Here is a 21431-nt window from a genome sequence, read left to right on the forward strand (position 1 = left end):
AGGCGGTGGTGATGTGAGCTGATATGATTGAGAGTCGGTGCTCTCTTGTTCAGGCAACAAAGTTTCACTGTTTCGCCTCACAGATGCAAACGGAGGCGGTGGGGGAGGAGGCGGTGGTGATGGGAGCTGATATGCTTGAGAGTTGTTTCGCTTCACAGATGGTAACAAAGTTTCACTGTTTCGCTTCACAGATGCAAATGGAGGTGGTGGGGGAGGAGGCGGAGGTGCTTTGAGCTGATACGCTTGAGAGGCGCTGCTCTTTTGGCCTACTGAATGGTATGCAGGTGGAGGTGGTGGGAAGGTAGGAGGTTGAGATGTAGAACATATTGCAGGAGTTGCCAAAGCTGAAGCATACACAGACTTCCAAGGAGGAGATGGAGGCAACACGGTTCCACCGCTTGGTCTCTCATTTTCAGAGTAACTGTCATTTTCAGTCAGTGGCGGAGTTGATGAACCTGCTTGTGGAGAGTGTGAAACTGATGCAGTGGCCTCACTGGTTAGAGAAGATAGGGGTGGAGAAGCCTGGTGGGGAGGGGCAGTAGGTAGAGAAGACGGCTTTTCCTTTGGGCTAGAAGCTGGTGATGAGGACATTGGAGCTCGACTCCTCATATCCGGTGAAGAAACAGACGCTCTCAGGTATTTAGTCTTAGCATCCTTTGGAATCACTCCATCAGGTGATGTAGCTCTTTTACCATCCTTGAGAGAAGTGGTAATTGAAGCAGGAGCGCTGTTAATTCTTGTTGGGGGATACGCCACATGCATAGAATCTTTATATGAGCCCTTATTTGAAGGAATCCATCGAGACACTGCGTTAGGCTTAGCCATTCTTACGTTCTGACCCTGTGTTTCTTGTTGCTTAGACTTCGGTTTAAGTGAATCTCCAGCCAGCTTTGCATTTGCTCCGACCTGTTTCTTTGGTGTCGCTTGTGCTTTTTCGGATATGGGTGTGTTGAGATTAGAATTTGTTTTCTGAGTCGTAGGTTCTTCTAACTCATCCTGGGAACCATTGCCTTCTCCATCACCTTTGTGTTGAGTCTCTGCTGTTTTAGAATCATTTTCCTTTGCTTCCATGGTCCTCTTTCGCTGCTCATTACCATCATCTATTCCTATATCCTTCACTGAGTCAATATTAGAATCCACCTTCCCATCTGACCTATACTGTACATCATCAACAGTGATATCTTTCACCGGATCCGTGCTACTCTCTGCATGCATATCGTGTTTATGATTAGAATCATCTGATGCACAATCTAGAAACGCATTGGGTTCCACGTCCCCTTTCCACACCTCTTTTCCGTCAGAATCATCTGAAGCATTATCAACAACCACAAAACTATCTGAATCTCTCTTATGGTCAGGCCCATCAATCACATCGCTAAAAATCTCTTCCACCTCAAAAAATTCATCAGGTGAAGCAATATCAAAGTCGTTCTCTTCTTCTGATATTGTAGAAGTTGTGATAGTAGGCACCACGGCATCAGCGCCAGAGAAAAGTACCTGATACATATATGAGTATGCATTCAAACTTAACAGCATTATTCAAAAGATGATCAGAGAAATTTTTCACAACGGCCTACCTCTGCTTTAAATTCCTTTGGGAACTGTTCCTTAGCATCCCAAAGTATATCCATCTCATCGCGGTGGATCATCAAAATATTAGCACGCACAAATGCCGTGTGGAACATGATTCTAAAGACCATCTCCTCACTCACAAAATCATCATGCAAATGAATACATTCCAGAACAACATCCCCTTGAACACGGCACTGTATATCTAATTTCACCAGGATACACTCTTCCTGCAGATGAGATCACACATATGAGCATTTCATTGGTATAGTAATTACTAAAAGAGCTCCTAAACTATAAACTATCTTCTATTAATGTTTTTAATTCGCATGTATATGGCAAACTACACCACCGTCTCAAGTTCACATGGAAAGGAAAGGATATTATTACAACCATTTCTTGTGCATAAATCAGTGAGATGATCACATTGATCAATATGTCACAAAGATACAATGGTCTAGAAGTACCTGTTGGTAGAGACGAGTGTGTTTCTTTGTCTTTAATGTGGAGAAGAGAAGTATGGAACTCCGGTTCGTTCGGGCTTTAGGATCCTGCCCATAAACCCGTAGAATTGGTCTGCAACCTTTTCTCCCTTCAAAATGTGGGAGATCTCTGAGAATCAAGCAATCCAAAAGAAGAGGCGTGTCTGAAGGAGGCCAGTCAGAGCCTAAATTTCTTCTAGAAATGTACTGAAGATATCTGAGTTGAGAAGGCTGTGGGTTTAGAGGCGACAATAGATGAAGAAGCTCCTTAGGAGCCTGTTTGTGTACCATTTCAAGAGTCTTCTGCTCACCATGATACTGCTTTCTGTATAGTAAAAGCCCCGATAACATGAAGGCAAGAACAGGCCAACCACCTCTTTCGCAATGCATCAACAACACATTTTGCTGACCTTCCAACGATAACCAGCTTTCACTAGAGCGTAGGAAGTGATGGATCATTTCAAGAGGTAAAAGCGGGCAACTCTCATACTGCCGTGGATAATCCATTACAGTCATATCGTATTGAGACAACACGTCTGATATTTGACTTCGTTGTTCCCCCTCTCTAAAATTAAACACCATGAAAGATGCATCCGGGAAATGATCCTGAAGCTGCGCCACGATGCCACCCAAGTATACTTTGTACTCATCCTCCCCCATAACATCGCTAGAGAAACAGCAGTCAAAAACTGCAAGCAAGAGTAAAATATGAGACGATCAGCTCTGAAACCTGGAACTACTCCAGCAAAATATCAGCTATCAGAAAAAGGAAACACAAATTCACAAGCTTTGAGACTTTTGGCACTAAAGCGGGAGGTACAATAAACCCATAATCCAAAGAAATATCATTGTCGAACATTAAAGGAAAGCACAGTTTAATTTTTTTTTGGTTTGGTTCGTGTCACACACAAGAGAAGAATATCCCACAAAGCTATAAATTGTCTTGAAAGAGATTCTGATTCTTAAGAAACCTCTTTAATTCAAACAGAGACAAGTTCAGCTCAGCTCAAATGGGGCATCCAATTTGCAAAGCTAAACTTGAATACTCAACGTAATTGAACTGCCAAAACCCCTCCCACCCCAACCAACCAGAAGCTCATTTTAGCAATTTTTTATCCAAATGATCAACAGAAGGAACAAATCCGCCGCAAGTTTATCTCTTTGGAGATGGTTTTATGATCCTTGACAGAGAGGATAAAGGTGAGAAAGTGGTTTTACCATAAACACGCTCCGAGATCTCGAGAAGCCGATCCGGAGGCTTCTTATAGAAGAAGCGACGGAACAGCGCCATCCGGTGGCGCTGTCTCTCCCCCGATCAGATCCAAACCGTCGATTTAGTAAAACAACAAACAGATCATTCCAATTCCGTTGACCTAAACCCCAGATCCCCTTCTTCCCCCAAAATTCACCTCACAAACCCTAATTTTTTCACCCCTTAGGCCACACAAAAAAAGTAGACAAATTTTGCCAAATTACAAGAGCATGATGAAGACCCAATTCCCAGAAAATTCTCCTCTCTCTCTCTCTCTCTCTCTCACACAACCTATAATCCAATTTTGGAAACAACGCAAAGTGTTAATCACAACGCCAAAGTTGAGGAAATTTTCCAAAATGCTTTTTTTTTTGGTTCAAAATGAATCGGTATCTCTCTATGTACAATGCCGAATCTGGTCTCAAAATCGTGGAAAACAAAGAACCTTCGAAGCTAATCAAATAGTTGTTAAAATTAAAAAAATAAAGAGAGAGAAGGAAGTGACAGTGAGATGAAGAATTTCAGGTGAAATCAAGGAGAAAGATGAAGCACAGAATGCAAAAAAAAAAGAACGAAGGAAGATATGAGATTTCGACAAATCTTCCAGCAGTTTTTTTCTCAAATAAAATTTATTTTTATTTATTTACAAAAATGTTTTTATTCATATTTTTAGATTAATTTAATAATAGCAAACAAAAAGCTTTTTTGATTTGTCCATTGTTGTTGCGTAAATTGGAAAATTGAACTTTACGGACCGAACCAAAGCGTCGTAAGTGTGTGGACTTGTTAGAGTTTAGAGAAACGAGCAAGACTCGGTTCGGAGGTTTTTGTACAGACAAGACGGGACGACGACAAGACCGTTCTCTACTCTCTAGGTGAATGTCTTATCCTACGTGGAAATCGTAATAATAAGTTTTTATAATTACAACCACGTTTTCTTACGATTCAAAAAAAAAAAAAATACAACTTGTGATTTTCCCATCTGTCGAAACACGTCATTTTTAGAAAATTCCTGATTCATTCATTCATATGTGAACAAGCCATTAAACATTCACATTTTTTTGTTTGTGAACGTACGTACATACCACATTTATAATCGGTTTATTTATGGTATGGTATTATTATTAATGAGATTAAATAAAATAAAAACTTCAATCGATCCTTTCATTTCTTTACCAACCTAACCGAGATCCAACATCCAGAAGGGCTGGGCTTAGGTTACGGCCCATTGGTCTTCCTGACTCTGAGTGACAACATAGTCACGTGACTCCTTCCTTATGTGTCTCTTTTTTTTTTCTTTTTTTTTTGTCTGTGTCTGTGTCTGTGTCTGTGTCTTTTTCTTCATAGCTTCGTCGTCTCCCTCGGACTGGATTGTGATTCCGAGGTTTTGAACCTTTTCTTGAATAGGTGATATGCCGGATATATTATTCAAACAACGTTGGTTTGGATTATGTTTGTTAACTCGGACGTTTGGACAAAAGTCTTCTCGCACAATTCAACTCTGTTTTCAGAAGTCTATGCGATTTTGATGCTATTGACTGAATTAGGCTTCTCTGATTTATATCGGTGAAGAAGGTGATTTGGTCTACTGAATCCGTCTGTTTGGTTCCTTGATCCGATGTCGTTGTTCCGACGATTCTTCTACAAAACAACCTCCTCTGCATGTAGATCTCCGAGCGTGTCTATGGTATTATACTACTACTCTCTGTTTCGTTTGAACTCTGAACCACAAGACGTTTTCAAAATCAAGTGAAAATTACAGGGGTTTCTTGCGAAATTTGCACTCTTTTTAATCGATTTAAGTAATATTTTGGTGTTGGTATTGATAATCAACTCCATTGTTATATTTGGAACCAAAAACTTACCTTTGCACTTTCGATTATGTTTTCAGTTTTTGGATAAAAGGGCTTAATTTGTAGTGATACACAGTTGGTAAAAGTTTGAAGATTTTTATATCCATTCTAATGTAGTTGCCACCAGGTTTTATTAATTTGCAAATGCTTCCATGGCCGATATTATGATAACACTGATATGGTACTTCATTACTACTTCTAAATTTGAAAATTGACCTTAATACAAAGAACTTTCAAGGCATTCCAAAGCTTTCAAACCGGTTCGACCAATACGGTTTGTCTAAAAAACAGATTTCTTCCAACAAATGAGGATTGGTTTGCTGGATCTGTAATTCTTTAAGTCTTATAGTAATAGTTTATTTCACCCTTTTGAATGTAGGAAATGATAAAAGAGAATAATATTTTCTCAGACTTGAAAGCAGAGAGATATTAAATGCGAGAAAAAGACAAGGAGGAAGAAGAATCAGAGAGAGACGAAAAAAGTAAATAATCTTCTTCTTTCTTTTTTTCTCTTTTGCTCTTTTGCTTGGCGTTTTCTTTTCTTTTTTTGTTTTTCTTCTCTCTCACACAGCACAGGTCTCCTCAACTCCCATGTTTCGCTTCTTCTGAAAGTTTTCTGAGAAAATTCTCCATTTTCCCTGCAAATCCAATCTCTTTCTTGTCCAAAGATAATGGCCCAGCAGATCTCGGATACGCACTTGTTGCTTCTTCCAAAATTGACATTAAAACATTAAAGAGAAAAAGATAAATATTGAGATCCCTGTTCTTTTGGGGGTGTATCCCACTTTCCTTTTTTTTTTTTCTTTTGCATTTTCCCGAGAAAATAAAAAGAAGCTTTCTTTTCTTTTCTTTCTTTCTTCTCTGTTTTCTCAGCATTTTCCTCAAGTAAAGAAATAAGCTTTGAGCTGAAAAATCTCACAAAACTCCTTTCTCCCGTTTAGAAAAGACTCTTCTTTTGGCCTTTTTCCGAAAGGTAGATCCTTTCTCTCTTCTTGTTTCTTGTCACTTTACTGATTTATAAGGTTTCTGGGTTTCTTCTTCTGCAGATTTTTAAGTTCCCTTTATAATCTGTGTTTTTTTTCCTTCATTACTATGTTCTCCTAGTATCTAACTTTAAAGTTTCATCTTTTGCTTCCTTCTTAGGTAGCTCGTTGATGTTAAGTTAACAATGGCGTGTTTTATTCGTTCCTTACTGCTTTAGAAAGCTTAGTTTTTCTTTGACTTTACCTTCAACCACTTATAATGTTTCTGCCAAAAAAAAAAAAATATATTGCTAATAGTCTTTGAGATCTTATCTACAACCTCATCTTCCACTTTTGCAAGTATAGAGAAGAATGAAAAAGCAGATTTGATGATTCCTTGTGGGTTTTGCTTTCTTTTTTCCTTTTAATGGATTTTATTGGTTCATGCAAGTTAATAAAATTGTTTCATTTTTCTTTCTTGGTACAGTAACATTGCTCAAGAGTGTGAAGTGAATGAAAATGCAGCAGAACAGCTTATTCCCGGGGTGCAATTTCTCAAACCGTGACATTACGGATACGAGAAGTGGTTGGAGTTTGTGTCCTGTACAGGATACTGATGCGGTCTTAACCAATAGATACGGCGGCAATTTGAATGTCGATGATACATTCTCTTTATTCTGTAGTGATCTTTACCTTAGCCAAGTGAAAGGAGCGCTGAGGGACACCATGCTTGTACATGAATCTGTCTTTGAAAGTCAGGTGTGTTGTGTGTTCTTTTTAATGCCTTATCTTTGGTGTTTTGTGCTTCCTCCAAGTGAAAAGTTTGATCCTTTTTTTTTCATTTTAGATCAATGAGCTTCATCGTCTGTATCGGAGGCAGAAGGAACTGATGATGGAAATGGAGGGAACTCGACATCATAGGGCCTCGTTCTTAAATTCTGGTTTCCCTATCCCTAGATCACACTGGATGGGTTCGAGCATTTCTGCATATCAAACTAGGAACTTGTCTCATGAAGCAGACATTGCTTACCAGATGGAAGCTGAGCTTCTTGTTGAAAACAAGGTTGAGAAGTTTGAAAAGAAGGTCTTGGATCTGGAATTACCAGTTTTTGAGTATAATGATATGGATGAAGAAGTCCATGAAGCTCCAAACTTTTTGAAACAGCAATCTCTCCGAAGGATGTCTCTGGACTCGGGTCAGCAGTTCAGTAAGCTGCAACTTGATTTGAATGAACCGGCCAAGATCGAGGAACATTCAGATATTGTATTCAATCAGTTCCTGAGTCCACTTACATCAAATGAAATTGGAGAACAGTCCGATACAAAGAATGAGGGAGAAAGTTCGGTAAAAGGTTCCAATGGGACAAATGAAGCGCAAAGATCTGTTAAATGTCGAGAAGGTAAGAAAATGAAACTAAATGTTATGCATATTAGTTTCTTCTCAAGCATTTTGTCACACTTTCTTAATATATTGAAGGTTAACTGATCTGATACTTCTTTTGAGCAGAGTATGGAATTGACTTGAACATGTCTCCCCTTTCATCCGAAGAAGAAACAATTGTTGTTAATAAGTTTGAAACCGAGAAACATCAAGAGTCTTCTTCGGGTTTGGTTCATGGAAAACACAGCTCAGAGCAGCCGAGAGTGATTGTTCAAGCGCTACCATGTTCAACTAGCACTTTAGTTTTGGACAAACGATATAAGTTATTGATGAGAGGCTCAAGGTCAAGGAAGAAGGTAAAGCTTTTTCCAAGTAACAAAACTTTCAAAGGCTCAGATCATGACTCGCACTTGAGTGCTCAAGCCAGCTCAGAATCTCAAAGCAATCAAACAAGTATGGAGAAAGGGAGTTCAAGTTCTTTGTCTGAAGCAAAATCTGCAAAAAAGAGAACCAATCTAGGAAAGAAAAGGCGTTGTAAACCACAAATGAAATCAAGTAAGGGTCAAAAAGTAGTTGCCAAAAAGAGTGGAAGAATGAAACGGAAGAAGAGCAGAAAGATATCTCTTGTTAGAGAGGGTAATTATCAAGAAGTATCTGCAGCTGAGGCTATAGTACATATGTCTAGAAAGTCTAGTCAAGAAACCACTGATACTAGTACTTCCTTGGGCAGAAACCTTCTTTGGTTTGCGGAGATTTCTGCTTCGGTTGCTGAGGACTATGAAATCAGCTTTTTGGAGGCCATGAAATTGCAGCAGAGAGAGAAGAAGCTAGAGGAGCACAAGACACATAAGAAAGAAGCAGCAGTCGCCAACATTGTCCTTGGAAAGCAGAGGAGAAGCCGGGCCAGGCAGGGAAAGCAGAAATGCAAAGACGACCAGCACAATGCTAAGCTGAGTATAAGCACATTTTCAGAACGTGAAGCCAATGAGGACCAGCAGGTACTTGGAAAGCTAATTGAAGCTTCTGAATTAAAATGGCATTGCGGGTTCCTCAAGAACAAGCGCAAAAGCTCTCCTTCGAACCCACTAGATGCTTTCACTTTCTCGGGGGAAGAAAAAACGGGTGTCCATTGGGGAGCCTTAAAGAAGCGAAGACGAAGCTCAAGAATTCCTGCTGCTGATTTTACGCACATGATCATCAACCAAGTAGTATAGCAAAACTAAAGAAGTAATTACTATCCGTACCATAGTTTGCGCCATGTCCTTTTTTTGGAGATGAAGATGCTTTTTGTAACAAGTCTTATTCTAGAGATTAAGACTACATAGGAGAAATCAAACTTTAAGAATATCTGTTCATCAAAAGGCAATGAATGTGTTTTAGACTAGAGATGGTAGTACAGAACAAAGTTGAAAGCTTGTTGTATGAAAGATTCACAGGGCGCAATAACTTTCATGAACCATCATATTATCAGCTAAAGCTTTGGTTTTTTTTTCTCAAATCATATGGTTTCTGATTTTTGAGGAAAACGTCTATAACCAAATCTAAATTGATATCTTATTAAAATATAGAGATCTCCATTGACCATGGTTGAGAGAACTAGACTACATTGAATGAAACAAATGTATAAATGTATGGATATAAATATCAACCAAAAACATTGGCAGACCCAAACTAGATGACTGAAAGAAACAACAAACAAACAAACAAATGTATAAAATGTATGGATATAAACTCTTTGCTTTCTAACATCACAACAAATGAGTATTTCAAGGATTGAGGTTTGTAAAATGAGAGCTTTGAAGAGCTTCTTGTAAGAGTTCATGATCATCCCAAGAATCGCGGTAAGTCTCAAGATTCTCCTGCGAATTATTGAGAGCAGACAAGCATAGTAGCTTTCTCCATTCTTCCAAATGCGGATATCCAACATAATCCGCATACCTATCGCAATACTATAGCCAAAACAGTCAGAACATAACACAGAATTGTTCTTTAGGACATGAAATCAAGAGCTATAAAATATGTTATAAATTATGAACTCACCGTGAAATCAGCAATGTCGTGAGTGTTATGTTTAGGGATTCCAGCAAGATCTCTTGACCGGTAAAACTCTGTGACGGATTGTAACATTTGGTCAGAAGAAGGCAGAGATGACTTTCCAGACAAAACTTGAGCTATCCATATTGCTTGTGCTTCAAAGAATGGGAATCCTATTAACTGCAGAAAGTAAACCACCAAATCTTTTAAATTACAACTTAAGAGTAAAGAAGCTAATGATTTGTTAGTCACACTAAACCAAAAGATGAAAGATGAGACCTTTCTAGGGATACCGACAAAGGAGAGAGAAGGGGAGAGACAAGGAGGGAAAGTGTGTTCGAAGAGTGGCCCAACTCTATCATCATCAACTTCTATTCTTCCTTTACTCTCAAGAAATGGAAACTTGTACGAGTACCTGTTTTTTTTTTTTGGTCCCCCAACATTATTATTAGGATTGCTATTAAAGCAAACATACTTTGAGGAATTCAGAACAAATGACAAAGTTTTGACTATATTATTGAATATGATATCCCCAAGAACTAGGGGTAATGTATTGAGAAGACCAATGTATACTAAAAAAGATTTGTATCCCACTCAATCTGGCTTTATATTTGAGTCCCACATTTTGATAAGTACTCCAAGAACTAGGAGTATTGATATTTGATATGCTTAATAACAAGAAAGTTGCATCAATATGATTTTCTAGTATGGCTAATATCTAAGTTACGCAATATCATGCAGATCACAATGATCAACCATACCTTTTTAATTTTAATTTCTACTTTCCATCTTATTGATTAAAATTTTTTTACATAAAGCAATGCTTATGATGTCGATAAAGACCACATTACCCAACAAAGCCACACCACAATTAATAATTCTAACTTAACGTTAACTTTATTACGGTTAAATCACTATCAAAGGAACCATCATTATCTATTTGTCTTATCTAACGGAAACAAAACAAAAGGTAGTAATTAAAGATCTTTTGTTTATCCATCAACTATATATCTTACCCGGTGCAATATATAATTGTATCAGCGACGACCCAAGACCCATCCACAAATATGACTCTCCCATCATCCTCTAAAGATTCAATCTGTTAAAAACGAAAATCAAAGACTTGGAACTTTTAAATCCAAATTCATACACAAAAATATAACTTAAGATGACTAATATTAGGTGAACAAATAGGACAAAGAAAACTTTTATATGATAGTAAAGAGAACCTGCGGGTGAATAAGAAGGTTTTGGTGTTTGGAAATGACTTTGGAAAGGCCAGAAGATATATCAAGTGTCTTGGAACTCAAATGAACTTCCTTTGCCACTTCTACAAGCTCCATTGATATGTCTTGTCCACTCATTGAGTTCCCAACCACCACCACCACCTATCACCATCATCATGACCATCACTATCATTTATAACCAGCAGAATCATCACCAAAATTAAGGATATAGAGATATTCATTCACCTCATTACGAAATGGATCAGGCACCCTGTATACATGGCTATGGATTTGCTTCCTTTTCCAAGAATCCATTCCTATAGCCACCATATAACCATGAAAAGAAAATCAATAACCATATACATATATACATAAATAGCAAATGAAAAAATAAATGTCAACTAGAGAGATCAAGTAAAGTCAAATAATCAATAAATGTCAACTAGTAGATTTATAAGATGATGAAATGTTAAATAATAGGATTAGGTTAAATAATATCAACAAGAACAATTTAAACCAATAGGATTAGGTGTGTATATATACCTTTAATAGAGGGCAATCTAGGGTGGGAGTAATGACCAGTAGCAACAACAACAGCATCAAAGATCTCTTCCATAACCTTACCACTTAATGTGTCTTTACTTCTCACAATCCACCTCCTCACATCATCATCGTCTTCTTCTTCTTCTTCCCTTACAAACTCAACCCTAACATTAAACCTAATCATCTCTCTTAACCCAAAAGCTTCACAAAAGTCCTTAAGATACAACCAAAGCTCCTTATGCCCTGGAAACCTCCTCATGTCTCTCCCTTTCTTCGCCAAAAAGGGAAAGTCCGAATAACCCATGATCTCTCTCGGTGAGGTTAGCCTCAAGGAAGAGTAGATGCTGCTATGGACCTTAAGTTCACCATGAATGGAACCACTACTTCTTCCCAAGGGATCTTCTTCATCTACGTTAGGTTGATACAACCATTGCCCTCCAACGTCGCCGTTTTGCTCCATTACCACCACTTTGTGCCCTTCTTTTCTTAGCTCCCTTGCGGAGACTAGCCCCGCAGGTCCAGCTCCGATCACACATACCTTCTTTGATCGGCCTCTTGATGCTTCTGATGTTACCGAAACCATTTTTATTAGTTTTCAAAAGAAAGATGAATTGGAAATATGGCTTCTTGATTTGGTTTCTTTGTGTGGTCTCTCATCCGATGTTGGTTTTATAGTTGAAATTTTAAAGACTTTCTCACTACTACTACTCGATATGTCATGTTGCATTTCTCTTTATTTTTTATTTTTTTTTGCTGGTTGTATCATTATTACACTCTAATATTTTATATATTACTTTTATAATATATATGCAGGTTACATATATGAGAGAGAAGGCGTACATGACAAATTAGATTGAGTATTGGTAAGATTTTTTTAAAAAATGAAATAGTTTTTTATTTGTACAAGTGAAATGTAGTACACATTCACATTGTACAACAGTTAAATCCGGATGGTATCACGACAATGGTATAATATTCATGAAGTGTTTCGTACATTTGCAATATAATATATTTTGAATAAAACCACGATGTATTGTTATATATAGTTTGAGATAGTTATAGCTTTATTGGATTGTGCATGAAAACTATTAAAAAAAAAATCATCTATATAAATCAACTATATTAAAATTCAAGACTTAGGGTCTTAAGTACTCTTAATAGCAACACATGACTTTACTATCGAATCACAATCGGTAACATTTTCTTATGTAATATTTTTTTGAAACTTTGTACTTGTAATTACTTTCAAAAACACAATAAATCATTAGTAATTCCACTTTGGAAACCAAATTTTTTCTATAAAAAAAGAAAAATCATCAGTTTGAATTATAGTAAATGGGTCCCGAATTGATATTCAATCAAAAACTCTGACCGATCCATCCACCATATGACTATATTTGTTTGTAGGTCAAAGTTATATATTTCAACGTACGTGAAAGCTAATATAAATGTTTCAAAAACTTTATTTGTTTCTTTTGTTTTCAGCAAAAGAGATTCATAATTAATGTAAGAGAGTCATGATTTGCCTTAGGAAACAATTTTAATATTCGATATATCATTATTGCTTTGGTATTTGATTACGTAGTTGTATGCTAAAAATGGTAACTATAATTAGCTTTGGCAATCGTAGGAAGATACCTGTGTTCGTTCAACCTTCATGACAAAAGTGCCGACTAGAAAAATATCAAAGAAAGAGATAATAATTAAAGAAAGAAAAAAAAAGGTTAGTAAACCCTTTCCAAGGAAGTAAAAAGAAAAGGTGAAAAAAAGAAAGAAAACAGCCTTGAGACACAAAATAATGGCTATTGGCAAAGAAAACTCAGATCCTTGCTGTTAAAAGTTGTGCGCCTTATTAGGGTTTGTTACCAACCTACTCTATTTGTGTATCTTAATATATATATATATATATATCGATATTAATAGAAACAAATTATTTATACGTAATTGCTATGTTAAATAACAAAATTTACGAGCAAAACATATCTACAAAATTTTAAGATCCATATATATGATAGAACCTACCACAAATATAGGTATGTATGTGATTAAATTATATATATATATATATATATATATATATATATATATATATGCAAACATATTATAAAGTTATACATAACCAAATTTTACTGAAATTGGAGGAAGAAGAAGACTTGAGATATATAGGTCCCCTACATATTGGAAAGAGTAAGTCTTAAAGGCAAGGAAACATTACATCGGGTTCTCTTCTGATCCCATCCTCTCATGCATGAACACATCTAAAGCCTAAAGGAACCAAATACATATATATTATATAAAAGGATTTTTTTATTCATCTCATGAAAACCTAATGAGAAAAAAATGGAGATAAATTTTTCTTCATGCAACATATTGGGATTTAGTTTAAGGGATATGTGTAGGTGTTCGGATTTATTTATAAACTAAATTGTGTTTAAGGTCGCCAAAAAAAAAAAAAAAAAACAGAATATTAATATTAGGGTCAAGATCTTTTGCCAAAAATAATATAGAGTAGTACTTAATTATTATTTAATTTATATGTAATAAAACGATGATGATACGTAACGTAATATTAGCATCGGATCCACTCTTTCTTTCAGTATCTGAGATTTTCGCCCATTGGAACAAAATCATCCTTTGCTTCTTTATTACACAACACAACACAATTTTTATTCTATTTATTTAAGAAAAAAAAGATGTGCGAGTATTTTCAATAATTATCTTGTTTTTTTTCCATCCTTTTTTTTTATGTCGCTTTGTAGAGAAGTAATATCAACATGTACTTATTTTATAACTATATAGTTATATTCATTATAACAGATCCATATAAAAAAAATGAGTCTGACCACTTCGCTTTCTTGTCAAGAAACTGCCGAGAAAATAATCTTTCATTCCAAGCAAAACTGTGATTACAGACAGACAGGTACAAAACATACATACAGGACCCTTGCTTTGTCATTGTGAGGTCCATATATATATACTAACTGACAAGTCCAACAATTAGTTTTTTTATTTTTTTACGAAGCATGATTGGTTTTCTGATCTATGGAGTAAGAACTACCAGGAACTTCAACCATAAGCTCATCTTCCTCCTCATCGGTTACTGAATCTGTCTCCTGGAACCACACAGGACAACAAGTTTAATGCTTCAGCATGTACTGTAAAAGTACTCCCCATGTCATTTGAATATATGTCTCATCATAATCAATACCTTTGTGTAGTTGTCAGCCGAGAGATCTGTTTGCTTTGTTATGTTTCTTAGTTCTTTTAAAGTGTTTTTGAGTTGCTTTCTCGCTTCCGACCGTATCAGTTTACGTTCTGCGCATTGAGCTGCAGTCACATCGGCATGACAAGCCACACAAAGTGTCCTCATGTTCTCTAGCCGACACTCGCCTATCAATGATCCAAATTTCAAGATAACTTGTTCAATCAGTTGAAATCATAGATGAAATCATGTATTTGTGATATTGCTGCTGTGAATGATGTTTATTGAGTGGTCTAGTGTAAAAGATTGCGACTTACCTCCACCCTGGTACACTGGAATTATATGATCTGCATGCCATGCATTTCCCTCGGTTGGATCATTGACCAGGGTTTCAAGCCTTTGACATTAGAGGTGAACAATTAAGAGCTTGAAATTTCAAATATATAAAAAGCTGTATGTTTATAATGCAGTGGTTAACTTCTTATTTGATATTCAAAGAGAAATGCGAGCAAAAAGTTGGGGATTGAAAGCTCACAAGTTCTTCCGGGCAAACAATTCTGGAGAAACTTCGTTTACGTATTTACGGCGTTTTTCCAGTGGTAGAGGCCTTAGCCGTCTGACAAGTTGGTGGCAGTCTAATTTGCAATTTGTGCATATTCCATGTTCTATCTGAAAAAGTTCCTGAGATTAAAAAATAAAAACCTTAGACCGCTTAGTGATGCATTAAAGGTATAAGAGATATGAAACTTTGCTAATAAAAACTCATATGCATTAGATAATGAAAGAATGACCAAGAAAAACCTGACGAATGTATCTGCCGCTTGTTCTTATCCGGTAATCTTCATAGCATGCAAGATCACAGAAAAGATCCTCAAAATACTCAGGCTCTTTGGCGTTGTTTCCCCTAGAATAAAAAAAAAAAAAGAATAATTTGAAGTTAATTAAGAAACAGTGACCAAAAATTATCAATCAGTAAGTACACCATGTTTTCACTCACTTGCAGGGCTTTTGACAGAGTTTACAGAGTGGTTCATTGCTCATACTCCAAGCTTGGGTGTATTCTTTTTCCTTTCTTTGGTGACCACTTCGAAGGTTGACCTTTTTCCACACTGCATTTGCAGGTAAAGGAATACTGATCTGAGAAAAGGGTGTGTTTCTTCTTTTGCTCCCTCCCCTTAGCAATCCCTGATGCAGAAAACTCTTAATAATAATTTTGGAATCATATATTCGGGAAAACTTTGTAGGTAGAAGATATACCTCACTGTTGTGGCTACCACTTTCACTCAAGTAGCTTAACTCCAATGACAAAGGTAGTTGCAAAGGCTTGCCAAGTAGTTTCCGCTTTTCGATTGGCCGTAATGATTTCCACTCTTTCATAAATTCTAATATAGCAAGTACATGATGTGGGTCATCCGTACTGGATTCAGGAGTTTTTTCTTTACCGATACACAGACTTGCATTGCTTGCTTCAATGTCCTCTGGTCGGAAGCTCTGGAAATGAGGCCTTGGTCGTGGATCTTTCCCAGGAATGCAAGAATATAAATGAATTCTTCCAGTGTTTGGGCTCACCTGAAAGAATTTAATATCAGATTCAAATGCGTGTAGCTCCAAAAAACTAAAGATAATTATGTTTGAAAAACTTTCACAATAGAAGTAAGAATCAGCTTGCAACTTAGATCCACTAAACTTAGAAACTGACCTAAGATTACAAAGTATGCAGTGGATTCACCAAATTTGGCCTCCTTGACATGATTATATATTTCATGACCACCAAGGCAACAAGAATAACGGACAAAATAAGAAGAGCTAATGCAGACTTTAGACTTTACCTCAAATCGCAGAGAATCTACGAGTGGAAAAATTGAATTGGAATCATTTCCATTCACAAGCCCATGATCAGCAATAAGCTGCATCATAAAAATTTCATTAACATTTTAGAACATGTTAGCGAAGAAAAATAGACCTTTCCTATGATTTAAGTACATACATTTTTAGGCTGAAAATTTTCTTGGTTTTCCTGGTCTAACATAGGAGAAGAAATGGTGCCAGAAGACCTCATTTCAGAGCTGGAACCATTTTCAACAAAAGGAAAAACTTCTAATATATCCAAATCAGAAATCATGTCGTCCTGCTAGGCCAAAAACAAAAAAAAAAAAGCATTCAGCCAAAACGAGTGAACATCTGAGTTCCATAATCAAGCAGACATTTGGCTTGTATAATTGATGGTATATTTCAAATAAATTCCGAGGTCACAGAGGTCCAATTTGTTTGATCAATGCAAGTCAAGAGATAAACCTTAAGATCAATAGTATTTGATTCATCTGTTCCAGGTCCCAAATCGTCACAGCTTTCAACAATCTTATCAGCTACTACAGTACAAGCTTTTGATGGTTCCCCTTCAAGAACATCTATTTCACTGCTTTCTTCAGCAGGCTTGAAAATATATGCTCTTTCAATCTGCCCAGACATAAATTTTTATCTTGTCATATGAATAAAATTGACCCTATGACATATGAATAAACCTCTATGTGTTGTTAACATCAAAAGGAAGGACAGCAGTTTACTGAGAATTGAGAAAAAGAGCAGAGATTTTGGGAGGTACTTCAATTTCGGTCTTCCCATCATATTTTCCATCAGTAGTAGATGATATACGGTGCAACTTCTTGTTCAGATTTTGCCAAGTTAACTCGTCCATAGTATCCTGTTACATCAACAGTAGCTATTTAAGTATAATGGATAAGACAAACTTTAAGTGACTAATATCATAGCAGCAAACGGGGTTACCTTTGCGCAGATGATGTAAACATTGACTGCACTTGTTTGACCTCGCCTATGTGCTCTATCCTCAGCCTTCAAAATGCAATCAATTGATTATGCATCTAGCAGCCTTACCACAGTTTGCAGAATAGGTTTAGGAACGAGAACAAAGAGTTAAGAGTACAAAAAGAGCAGAACTCGAAATATACCTGAAGCAACAGTGACGGTGTTTTAGGCAACTCAACAAACACAACATTTTGTGCTGCTGAAAAATCAAGTCCAACTCCTCCAGCTTCTACGCCAATTATTGCCACTTTTACCTGGAGGGAGGGAGGCCATAGCATAGGTAAAATACCACACATCCCAGCAAGCACAATCAAGTCAAGAGTAAATAGACATATAGGACATATTGTGCATACCTCACTAGAAAACTGAAATGACTGTACAGCCAATTGTCTATCTCTTGGCAATGTCATCCCATCAATGCGGACGAAACCAATCCCTTTATCACATATAAATTCCTGAAAAGCAATAGTCACAAGTAAAATTTCAACAGAAACTGAAACTACTTCCTCATAATATGTTTAAAGGAGCTGCATTGTTATAATTACAAGTTTAACTAGCAGGCAGATATACAGTTTTGAATATTTTAATGAATTAATGATGACATTAAAGCATACTAACCTGAATTCCATCCAGAACCTTGTGGTGATGTGCAAAAATGACCATTTTAGTTGAACTTGTGTATCCATCAATTTCTTCTGGGGTATAATCCAATCCTGATAGAAGTGGATGCAGGGATAACCATTCACGAAAGGCAGAAAGCTTTGCAATGCCAAGTTGTTGATACGAAAGTTTCCCACATAGTTGATTCTCTTTGTCAGCTAAAGCACAACAAAAGGAAAAATGAGAAAGAGTGCAAATATATGCAGAATTATCTCCTTGACCCCTATGGAAAGAAAATAGTCAATACATACTCTCAGGGACATCAAATTTCTCTGCGTTTACATGTCCAGCTTCATTTGATCCACGAGAATTTTGATCTATATGGACCACAGTGATTAACTAAATCAAAATGTCTTAAAACTGATAATAAAAAAACAATTCAACATCATAATTAGGTTGGTATAAAACATGTCACATACCTTTAGGTTCATGTGAGGTCTCTGTGGTTTCTGCTATAGCGCCACCTTTTTGATTAGCCTCCCTGACAACAGCTATTGCTAAAGCTATATCAGACTTCTTTAGCAGTATGGTTACGATTTGCCTACGTTTTGGGGGTAACTGTGTTAACACATGCTGCTTCAATCGTCTTATCTGTAACAAACAAAAAGGGATTTCACATCAGATAGTTCTCCACCACCTCATAACACAATACATGAAACTTAAATTGGCCTAACATATCAGTGATATCATTGCCAAAAATAAACTGATAGTTAACTGAACTGTAATGTTGGAACATAGAAATGTTTTCATCCAAAATTTCAAACTAAAATTGTCTTCATAATTATCTAGAAAACTAGAAATACTATAAGATGTAACATAAACATTTAAAAGGTATCAGACACACTTGGTACTATCTGAACCATTAATGCCAAATTTAAATAGAAGAACAAGGATTTACCATCACTGTTTGGTTTAGTAGTATGTTTAATTCCAGTAAGCGAGTACCCTTTGAAAAATCCTGAATCGTCGAACCAAAAAATTTATTACCATCTCGCAACATTAACAAATAAAAGACAAGGGAACCACAGTTCATATGAGTAAGGAAGCAACTGAAAAGAAATAAAATGAAGTATGATCGCAACATCCTCTATGGGGAACCACTTATCATGCAATATGAGTATTCTGCACATATAATATAGAATCGTGATCGCACAACAGGCTATCACAAGTCCATAATTACCTGGAAAATTTTCCCTTGCATCCCTCTGACAATCCCAACTTCACAATAGGTTTTCGCAAACTCATACTTGTCCTTTCCCAGCAGACCAGGCCTGGTGACAGAATCAGTGTTAGAAAAGGGATGTAGTGCAAATCCAAAAGATTATGTCAAAGTTTATAAATGACTTGCCATAGCATATTTATCTGATGGAAGATGTCGAAGGGCCTGTGGTCACCTAGGAAACAAATTTAAGGATAAATTACAAATTCGAAGTAAAAAGAAGATATTGATCTGACACAGAGTCAAATTTCCACAACCTCGATAAAGAAGGAGTTCCTGATAACAGTACTATATGCTTAACCTTTTCAGCAACATCAAGGACCGTCTTTATCTGCAAAGCATAACCGAAAGTGTTATGAACGCCACTCAGATATAAGGATTTTCATTGAAGTTTAGAGAAAGTGTCACTGATCATCGCAATGTTAGTTAAAGGTAACCAAAAGCAACTAGGAAATCATAGGAGAAAAAGGACACAGGAAGGCATGCTTATAAATCACATTAATGATGAACACAAGGTCTTAGATACCTCAGGTGTATCTGACTTCTTTTTCGAACATCGTAGATGATGAGATTCATCTACTATTAAGAGGGCCCATTCTCGCTCAAGCATGGTCGTCCGGAGATGCTGAAGCATCTTGTATGAGATAACCACAACTTTTGGCCATCTTGGTAAGTAGGCAGGATTATTTTGGTGACCGAAAACTGAAACCAAAAAGGTTCATCAAACACAACTCGATTCGACAAGAAGCCAATTAACACAACTCTAAAAACTGAGTTAAGCTTTCTTTTTAGTGCTCCAGTGGAGAAAAATAAAATTAGTGACAGAGATTGCTATATTGTAGTTCAGTAGAGACTTTTACCGAGATGTATGTCACAAGGCAAACAAAATGGTAACCAGCGTTCCAATTCTTCTGCCCATGAGTAACGCAAAACAGCTGGACAGACAACAAGTATGGAACCCTCACTTATCAAGCAACCAGCAATGGCAATGGCCTGACACAAGATTAATCACTCAGATTAACCACTTTACCAAACTAGTGAAAACTTTAAAACTTCTTCAGAATACCAAATATATTACCTGAAGTGTCTTGCCAAGCCCCATTTCATCTGCTATAAGACACCTGCCACCTCTGCGCAAACCAAATCTTAGACCATCAAGTTGGAAAGGCAAAAGGGCATTCACCAATTTACTTGGCAGGGTTTCAATCAGTTCTTCAACCTTCTCCTCCGTAAAATGTTCAGGTATACAAGGTTGCCATTTCCCAGAAAAGGATGACTGGGAAAGTTTCTCAACAACAGCCAAAGTTTTCCAAGGTATATATTCAACTTCAACGCTCTTAGACCTTTTAAGACATCCAGAGACCATACTGTAGTCTCTGATCTTATAAATCCCAGCTTTTCCTCCATCTTCATTTTGAGTGTAGTGTGAAGGAATCGCCTAAAAGTATAAAACCAATTAGAAAACAATAAGAACACAGCACTCATCTTCAAGTAAATATCAAAAACCCTAAAAATCGAAGACTCAAAAAAATCCCCTTCTTAAAACTTTCTCTTCTACTTTTAGTCACCCTTTAACAAAATAAAAGCTTTGCGAAGAACTTACACTAGATAGAATCTCTCTCAATTGACGAAGGCACTCTTTCTCTTCAGGGCATCGAAACCCTTGCAATTGAAGCGGCGTCACCGAAAACGAATCAGGAGAACAGATCTCAAGCCTGACCCGGAACTTTTCCTGAACACTTGCACTCAATCCTGATTCTGATTCGTAACTCCGATTCCGTTCTTGAAATCTGACATCGTTACCAACATCGAGCTTTCGACATTTAGCTAACCTGAAATCTTGTTGTCGCTGTGAGTTTCCTGAAGAATCAAACGAAGGCTCACGTTTCTCCCCAAACAACACTAATCGATTCGCTTCTTCTCTTCGCCTTTGCTCTTCTGAAACCTCCATTGATTGAATCTGAGAGTGGAGTTGTGTCCTCTTGTGTCTGTGTCAAGTGAAGAGAAGGCGTTTGAAATTTGAAACGTAAAGACTAAAGAGCATTGAAACAAGAGATGAGCGGGTACGAAGAAATCACACGTGTCGACTCCACACGTGTAAATTAGATTTAAACCCGGTTTGGTACAACAACAGAAAAAAACCAATCAAACCGGATTCCAATATTACTACAGATGTTCCACAGTAGACAAATTTTGAACTCAAGTCATCCACAATCTATTTTAAG

The 21431-nt window shown here is 36.9% G+C and overlaps 4 protein-coding genes across 8 annotated transcripts in view; 1 reads left to right on the forward strand and 3 right to left on the reverse strand.

Annotated features, from left to right (window-relative positions):
- The window catches only part of LOC17883437 (formin-like protein 20), a 9722-nt gene extending 5832 nt beyond the window's left edge, over positions 1–3890 (reverse strand). The window contains exons 1-4 of the mRNA XM_023781928.1: positions 3270–3890; positions 2037–2740; positions 1578–1799; positions 82–1497 (exon numbers count right to left, since the gene is read on the reverse strand). Coding sequence (XP_023637696.1) covers positions 82–1497; positions 1578–1799; positions 2037–2740; positions 3270–3342 — 2415 coding nt within the window. The 5' untranslated portion in view covers positions 3343–3890. The remainder of the gene's footprint in view (positions 1–81; positions 1498–1577; positions 1800–2036; positions 2741–3269) is intronic.
- A 586-nt stretch (positions 3891–4476) lies between these two features.
- On the forward strand, positions 4477–8885 carry LOC17881269. Of its 3 annotated transcripts, none has more exons than XM_006287206.2 (5): positions 4477–4990; positions 5536–5638; positions 6606–6877; positions 6966–7518; positions 7626–8885. In XM_006287206.2, exons 3-5 carry the CDS (start codon positions 6632–6634, stop codon positions 8711–8713), a joined length of 1887 nt encoding a protein of 628 aa, XP_006287268.1. In that variant the 5' UTR covers positions 4477–4990; positions 5536–5638; positions 6606–6631; the 3' UTR covers positions 8714–8885. The 3 variants fall into 3 exon arrangements, with proteins under 3 accessions (XP_006287268.1, XP_023637728.1, XP_006287269.1); XM_023781960.1 differs by lacking the exons at positions 4477–4990; positions 5536–5638 and adding exons at positions 5654–6129; positions 6300–6517; XM_006287207.2 differs by lacking the exons at positions 4477–4990; positions 5536–5638 and adding an exon at positions 5654–6129.
- Positions 8886–9110: 225 nt separating this feature from the next.
- On the reverse strand, positions 9111–13694 carry LOC17881861 (flavin-containing monooxygenase FMO GS-OX-like 9). Of its 3 annotated transcripts, XM_023781172.1 has the most exons (9): positions 13518–13694; positions 12941–12975; positions 11303–11866; positions 11006–11076; positions 10763–10921; positions 10550–10632; positions 9813–9948; positions 9540–9713; positions 9111–9448 (listed from the first exon to the last, which is right to left on the reverse strand). In XM_023781172.1, exons 3-9 carry the CDS (start codon positions 11760–11762, stop codon positions 9266–9268), a joined length of 1266 nt encoding a protein of 421 aa, XP_023636940.1. In that variant the 5' UTR covers positions 11763–11866; positions 12941–12975; positions 13518–13694; the 3' UTR covers positions 9111–9265. The 3 variants fall into 3 exon arrangements, with proteins under 3 accessions (XP_023636940.1, XP_006287698.1, XP_006287697.1); XM_006287636.2 differs by lacking the exons at positions 12941–12975; positions 13518–13694 and having other exon boundaries at positions 11303–12048; XM_006287635.2 differs by lacking the exons at positions 12941–12975; positions 13518–13694 and having other exon boundaries at positions 9274–9437; positions 11303–12048.
- A 459-nt stretch (positions 13695–14153) lies between these two features.
- LOC17883422 (DNA annealing helicase and endonuclease ZRANB3) lies at positions 14154–21193 on the reverse strand. Its single transcript, XM_006286858.2, has 25 exons — positions 20810–21193; positions 20285–20644; positions 20067–20199; positions 19733–19908; positions 19464–19537; positions 19336–19371; positions 19168–19258; positions 18886–18945; positions 18407–18578; positions 18239–18304; positions 17946–18145; positions 17681–17782; positions 17471–17581; positions 17289–17354; positions 17107–17205; positions 16800–16961; positions 16492–16632; positions 16334–16411; positions 15762–16073; positions 15502–15689; positions 15306–15408; positions 15040–15185; positions 14822–14901; positions 14511–14692; positions 14154–14415 (listed from the first exon to the last, which is right to left on the reverse strand). Exons 1-25 carry the CDS (start codon positions 21155–21157, stop codon positions 14317–14319), a joined length of 3585 nt encoding a protein of 1194 aa, XP_006286920.2. The 5' UTR covers positions 21158–21193; the 3' UTR covers positions 14154–14316.
- Between the last annotated feature and the right edge of the window lie 238 nt (positions 21194–21431).

Source organism: Capsella rubella, unplaced genomic scaffold, assembly GCF_000375325.1.
Source record: "Capsella rubella cultivar Monte Gargano unplaced genomic scaffold, Caprub1_0 scaffold_6, whole genome shotgun sequence".
Taxonomy (NCBI): domain Eukaryota; kingdom Viridiplantae; phylum Streptophyta; class Magnoliopsida; order Brassicales; family Brassicaceae; genus Capsella; species Capsella rubella.